General features: G+C 38.3%; 1 protein-coding gene across 1 annotated transcript in view; it reads right to left on the reverse strand.

Annotated features, from left to right (window-relative positions):
- MED13L (mediator complex subunit 13-like) overlaps positions 1 to 2,212 on the reverse strand; it is a 108,125-nt gene extending 105,913 nt beyond the window's left edge. Inside the window, exon 1 of the mRNA XM_010286357.1 lies at positions 2,104 to 2,212. Coding sequence (XP_010284659.1) covers positions 2,104 to 2,212 — 109 coding nt within the window. The remainder of the gene's footprint in view (positions 1 to 2,103) is intronic.
- Between the last annotated feature and the right edge of the window lie 4,837 nt (positions 2,213 to 7,049).

The raw sequence follows: 7,049 nt of genomic DNA on the forward strand, positions 1-7,049 counted from the left end.
CATTAATCGCCCTTTTAATGCTTGCAAAATCTTTATGAGTATGTAATGCGCCATAGCTGTTTACTACATGGGACTTCACACGGCCTCAGACTTCATGTTTAAAACAGTATTCTTAGGAAACCTACAGTGTCTCCATGCATTTTCAGAAGCATTGGTGTATAAACTCTATACAGCTCAGACCTACTGAAGCCTAAGAAACTGCAAGACTGGTACAGTCTTGTGCTTAAAAACTACACAATTCTCAAATACACGAATAGTTATGTACTGCAGTATGAGAGAGATTACACAAGTTCACCTCTACGAAACCCCCATATTTAAATAAAAATTCAAATTTTTCAGACAGTGTCATAAAATTGACAGAATTTGTAAAAGTAAAAAAAAATGTCAGTATTCCACAGCACTGAGTTGTTCTTGAGTTTCACCCTAATCCTATCAGAGCATCCGTGACAGAAGCCAGTACCATCTCTGCATTAAGAACTTCGTGCAAAATGGGAGAGACAAGAATCTGTTCCACAATTTTACAGGAAACTTCTCACAGCCAGTTCTGATGTTCTCAGTCATAACCCACTATCTACTCCCAAGTACGCACAACAAACTAATGGGACCCAAATAAAGAACAGCTTTTATATATATATATATATATATCTATCTCTATCTCACCTCTCAGAACTATTTTATGCAAGTATAATTTTGCCACTGACTCCAGAAAAAATAAGATCAGATCATACGACTTTACACTGTTTATAAAGTAATATTCTGTCAAGTTAGAAGAATTTTAATACCAAATTCTTTAGGTACTGGACATTATCTGTGTTCTTTTGCCCTGCTTAGCTGTAGCTGGCACAGCTCCTCTTCGGGCTATACCATCCATAACACCGTGTCTTTCAGCCCCTCACTACAAGAAGGACATTGAGGTGCTGGAGCATGTGTCGAGAAGGGCAGCAAAGCTGGTGAGGGGTCTGGAGAACAAGTCTGATGAGGAGCGGCTGCGAGGAGACCTTATTGCTCTCTACAACTACCTGAAAGGGGGTTGTGATGAGGTGGGTGTCGGTCTCTTCTCCCAAGTAACCTCTGATAGGACAAGAGGAAATGGCCTCAAGTTGTGCCAGGGGAGGTTTAGATTGGATATAAGGAAAAATTTCTTTACTGAAAGAGTAGTCAAACATTGGAACAGGCTGCCCAGGGAGGTGGTAGAGTCACCATCACTGGAGGTGTTCAAAAAACGTGTAGACGTGGTACTTCGGGACATGGTTTAGTGGGCTTGGCGGTCAGGTTGACAGTTGGACTTGATGATCTTAAGGTCTTTTCCAACCTTAATGATTCTATAACTCTATCCTATTACTCTTCCACAAAGTGAGACCCCTCTCCCCAGGACTGAGGTGACACGAAAGGCTCATGTATCCCAGCAGAAGGGACTGAAAATAAGGGAATGGAAATTGGCAGCACTCCCCCTCTCTACACAGCAACACAGCTGTATTCATGGTTATCCTGTGCTCAGGGAGAAGGAACGAGCTTTTTGTGTCCCAAAGCCTAGGAAAGGCAGGAAAAAGCGACATTAACCTCGAGGTGGATGGAGGTCTGTGTAGGTAAGTCCCTAGGATCAAGTCTACCAAGGAGATCAGACTGGCCGATGAACAGCAATTGAGTGGGACAGGATAAAGGGGAAAGTCTGACGGGGTATCACCCCCCAATATTCTAATTTTCCAAATGGGACTTTTTGTTACTCGGCACTCACATAAATTATATATGGAATGGAAATAAAATTAGTTCCCTATTAAATTTAACTCTAAGCATATCATAAGACATGTTCATAACCATTTTCCTATAATAAATAACAAATTTGCAACAAATTTGAGGCTATACAACAGCTGTGAAAGCCAGACACACACACAACACACGGGACAACACACGACAACACACACAAAACCGACCAAAACTTCTAGGGCATGAATCAAGTAAAGATTGAACTTTAGTAAGAGAAAGAGTACAACAGAGCCGGTAGCTATTTTTTCCTCCACAGAAGTCAAATAGGAGACGAATTTTGGAGAGGCAACAAAGTAGATGGGACAAAACTGTGGGTCACCCCTTCCCAGGACCTGCGACCTGCGTAGACAAAGCCATCACTGATCTGATCCATTGTTTGTGGCAATCCCATTTTGAGCAGGATGTCAGGCTGGATGACTTCCAGGAGTCCAAGCTCCTTCTCACCCATGTGATCTGTCAGATCTATTGATTCTCTACTGTGATACATTTATATAGTTATCTACATCTCTATCTCTGTGTGTGTGTGTGTGTGTGTATATATATATATATATTTATCTGTATCTGTTAACTGCCTTATCCAAAGCATGTGTACGTTCCAGAGTTGTCAAGGATGACAACTGGGAATATCATTTACTTCCTTGTAAAACAGGCAGTTCACCCCCTTCTTGACATTTGTCATGCAATAGAGGGATAACTTTACCACTACATTTCTCACTAAAATAAGCAACTACTGTGTAATTAAAAAAAAACAAAACCCCACAACCAACCAACCATAACAAAACACGCTTCTCAAAATAAACAACTAAGTCTACTAACACTCCGTCTCTACAAATCTAGATTCTGCGAAAAAAAATACCAAGAAGATAAGGTCACGTCATCTCTGCTATTAACTGTAATTCTAGCAACTGCTTAGTTGAGATAGTCAGTCTAACTGCCTTTACTATACCATTCTTGGTATACACTTTTTAAATCCAGTGGAGATGAGAGAGCACTAAAGAAGTTATGTGGATCCAAAAAGCAGCATGAAATTTCCAGTATCTTTCAAAACATATTAAAAAAAAAAATACATGAGATAACCAGTTTTGTACACGAATGTTCTATTCATTTATCTGAAGAGGCATCATTGTTTCAGTTTATAAGACTTAAGAAAGTGAAAATATAAATAGCCGTTAAAACTTTCATGACAAGTTAGTAAAACACCAAAGCAGTGTTTTAACGAACACAACGGCGAAAAATAATTCTGTGTAAGCTGACAGGACACTGTGTAGTAAAAATAAAAGTTACTGTTACAGCTGAGTACTTAACCATTGCCATTATTCAATGTGTAAGTGCGTACAGGAACAAAGTAAAAAATTTTTTGGTTATAATGCCTGAAAAAGAATACAATGCAGTGCTTTTCAATTGCAATCAAATCTTCCACAGAGAAAATGCTTTTTATTTGCTCATTGCCAAGATATTATTAAGAGAATATCCAAAAAGAAAAAAATGGTGTATTTGACATTTATCATAATAGATTACGACTGAGGTGCTAGATCTCATTGCTAGTCTCCGTACAGAATGGGGATTCATTGATAGCCTTCACGTATAAAGTTTTTAGATGTTTGTTACATATGTTCAAAAAAAGAACGGAACATGTGTGCTGATATTTTAAGTTTATCCTTGCAGATCGGATGTTAAAAGAATTAAAGGCAACTACAGTAATTTAGATTTACACTGGAAGTTTATAATTTAAACATAGATTAATGAGCAGCTTAGTTGGCTTGGGGTCTTTTTTTATTTTCAACTCAGAGATACTAAGGTCTTCAAAGTGTCCAATGATTTTTTATGAAGCCAGCCATGTTCTCAAAAATGAAAAAAAAGAGCCATTATAAAAATTTCAAGGAGAGAAGTCACAGCAAAATATCAAAGCAAATACTTCAATAATTTTAGGTCTCCCAGCAGAGATACTGGAAAGATAAGAAGATCTCTGTTCTGCTTCAGTGACCAAACTGACATATTTCACTTAAAAGAGATCTGGGAAGGAAGGAGAGAAAGCAAGTCGAGACTGTGCCGGCATTACAGAGATGGTTATACCTTTAAGAAATTCAGCCACCCACATTTTAATAATTCAGGTCACACTGCCTTATGCAGTTTAAAAGTAGAATTAGTTTCAAAGAATACATATTTCCTCAGAGCTATGTTACATATTTCCTTTTAATGTATCGTATTGCAGCAACAGCTGAAATGAACGTCTAGACATCAAAAACAGTCTTTATTCCCACCTACTGCTTTTTTACCTCAGGCATCAAAACTAATGAAACCTATTATCCAGAACACTGACTTCAGTTACCACATTGGCCACTGCAAATACGAAAAAACACTCAGGGACAGGACCAGTTATTCAGCCATTAAAATTACTGAAAATCAATTTCTTGCTGCACACTGCAGAAATACTGATAGATTAAAGCAGGACACGTGGGACAAGGAGATTACTTCCAGGGAAGATTACTATGTCAAACTGCTGAGGAAGGGGAGTTACTCAGCTACTCAGGATTCGTATTCAGAGCAGTGTATGTTCTCTCTTACTCTTTGATATCTTGCCTCCTCGTTACCATGAAAGATGAAGAATGTGGGGTTTGTTTTTTTTTTTCCCCCTGTGTAGATACAGTTTTTAAAAACACACGGCTAAACGACTTGAAGAAAATCAGAAATTCAATTACTAAAAACAAGCATTTAATTTTTCATTTTAATTTGTATTAACTATGCCCTTAAAACAATACTTCAAAGACCAACTAGCATTTTGAAGCATCATTCCTTCTAAAAAATTGAGTTAAAAGAGTAACAAAGCAATGCAATGGTACATTAATTCTGAAAAACTATATTATACCCATAAAAATCCAATTAAACGCAATGCTATTGATCGATCATTGTTATACTGCCATTGATCACCTTGTAAAATCTGCGTTTGAAGTCATTAGTGATTAAATTGACTTATTACTAAATCAGATTCAACCCACTTAGAGATCTAATTTCCTTGCACTGGTTATGATTGCAGGGAAATTGCACTGCTTACTCTTACAGTACTGAGAATTCATCTTGGCTCTCCGTCTCCCAAGTCAACTCATCAGCCAAAGAAGACCCAATACCGAAGGAACGCCCGCTAGAATGAGCCGATTGTGTTAATCTATTTGCAAAAAGAGCTTATGTGAAGCACTGAAAATAGGCACTGTAGGTGCACAGAGGCACTCACCACCAGTGTCCTACCCAGGTATCTCTAACAGCACGAGTTCTGCACCACACTTCCCGGGAAATCAGAATATTAACAAAGGCTAGCGCTCAAGATTGCTGTTCAGACACGACCCAAGTTTGCATTTCAATGGACTGCAATTTTCTACATAAAAACTAATACTGTCAAGCAGAAAGTGACTACGAAATGAAAATTGTTGCACTTCAGAAAAGATAAATAAAACCTTCAAAGGCAACAGCTGTCAAATATCGCAGGAATACTACGACGCTTTAATTGTTGCGCATTGAGACAGAAATTAGCATAACAGCTATTTCTTGAAAAACAGATGGTAGGTAACTATCTGCCTTTAGCTTATGTTAGCACTGCTTAAGGTATTGCTTTTATTGCTCCCTCGCTGCTGGTAGGTACAAAATCGGTTTTATAAAATATACATTAAATATTACATTCCCTCCCTCTTCCTGTCCCGTACTCTCTCTTTTGCCTTTCCATTGTAACACACCACAGTGCAGATCTTTACAGTGAGATTTTCTCAGTATCGTGGTTAGTCGTGCAACATTTTAAAGAGCAGAAGCAAGAAGTTGGTCACACAAAATATGTAATCACTTTTGGTTCTTTAGAAGTTCACTTCAAAATATTCCAAAAAATCCAGGGGTAGTATATAACTTCTCCAAAACCAAAATTATTATCTATGAAATCAGTATAAACATTTCTGTGTAATTATAGCTCAAGACTGCTTTCTATGTAGGAATGCAAAATTAGCCGTGCCAGAGAGCCGAGAAGCTCACTTCAGAGATGCAAGAGATTCCAAATAAAATAGTTAAGTTTGCGGTGTGGTTTTTGCTTTGAATGCCTTTTACAATCACCAGCTCTGTCCCAAGAAAGAGCAGAATGAACATAAATAGGGCACAATTTTAATGCGCTTTACATTGCTTCCTAAAGTACAGCGGGAAGTTGTTCGCAGTGCAAAACCTCCTGTCCCACGCCAGAAAATTTGCCCCGAATCCCCAATTTACACTGTTTCACGTATCCCACCGTGTATTTGTGTTAAGCAATTTTATTTTCAAGCTACTTCGTATTTCTTTGCAGAGGTGTTTCCTCTAGATGAAAAGCATTAACCTGACCATAGTGAAAATGGACTAAAAATTTTGAGAGATTCTCACCATCTTCCTCCCAAGAGTTCAGGACTAAGAATGCCACTAAGAAAGAAGTACTTTCTTAACTTTACTCCTAGGAGTTTCTAGCATTTCCTCTCACATTTCTAAACTTTTTACTTTCCATTACATCTCGTTTCCCTCCTCAACTCATTGGTACAAGGGCATTAAAAAATAGTTTCTCAGAAGAACATAAAAGTAACCAAAAAAATCTGAAGGAAAATAACTATTTTTGAAAGTATTGCTAAGGCTTTCCTAACCCCAGGAAACAATCTTTACGCTCCAAACTTGATTTATTCTCTTCTTCTCCCTTTCAAATCTCCGGGTTTTCTTCATTTTCCCCTATTTTGACTGACCACCCAGACTTAGAGCCAGGGCAACCCTCATTCTACTCATCAGCTGCAAACCCCTCACTTCTGCCACTGAATTATAGTTGCATCAGTAAGAACCTCCTCTCTGCACTGATAATGCAGTGAGAACGTGAATTTTTATTTTCCTTCTCTAAACATAGATGTTTTTCATCAAAAGCACATTGAGTGTATTCCCCCATCCCTTACGTCGAAGAGCTGTGTTGGAGTAACAGAATGTACGAGGACAGCAAGTCTCTTTAAAAAGAAATTAGAGCAAGTTCAGCCTTCACCAGAGGAACACAAGTCTAGCTCTTAGGAAAAATACAGTTCATATTAATCCATACTTGGAAAGCGAAAGGAACCAAAAGTCTTTTCTCATTTATAAAGTATGCAAGACGTCATTCTTGAAATAGATAGATCATTTTGGAAAGCAGTACCGGGATGCTTTCTTCCCTCTTCTCAAGCACAGGTTCGCCTTAAAAACAATTGCACAGCTCAAGGCAGACGATTCCATTTTGAACGGCAATTCTGACGAGCCAAGTCCCCGAAAAGCCTTCC

Source organism: Phaethon lepturus, unplaced genomic scaffold, assembly GCF_000687285.1.
Source record: "Phaethon lepturus isolate BGI_N335 unplaced genomic scaffold, ASM68728v1 scaffold12754, whole genome shotgun sequence".
NCBI lineage: Eukaryota > Metazoa > Chordata > Aves > Phaethontiformes > Phaethontidae > Phaethon > Phaethon lepturus.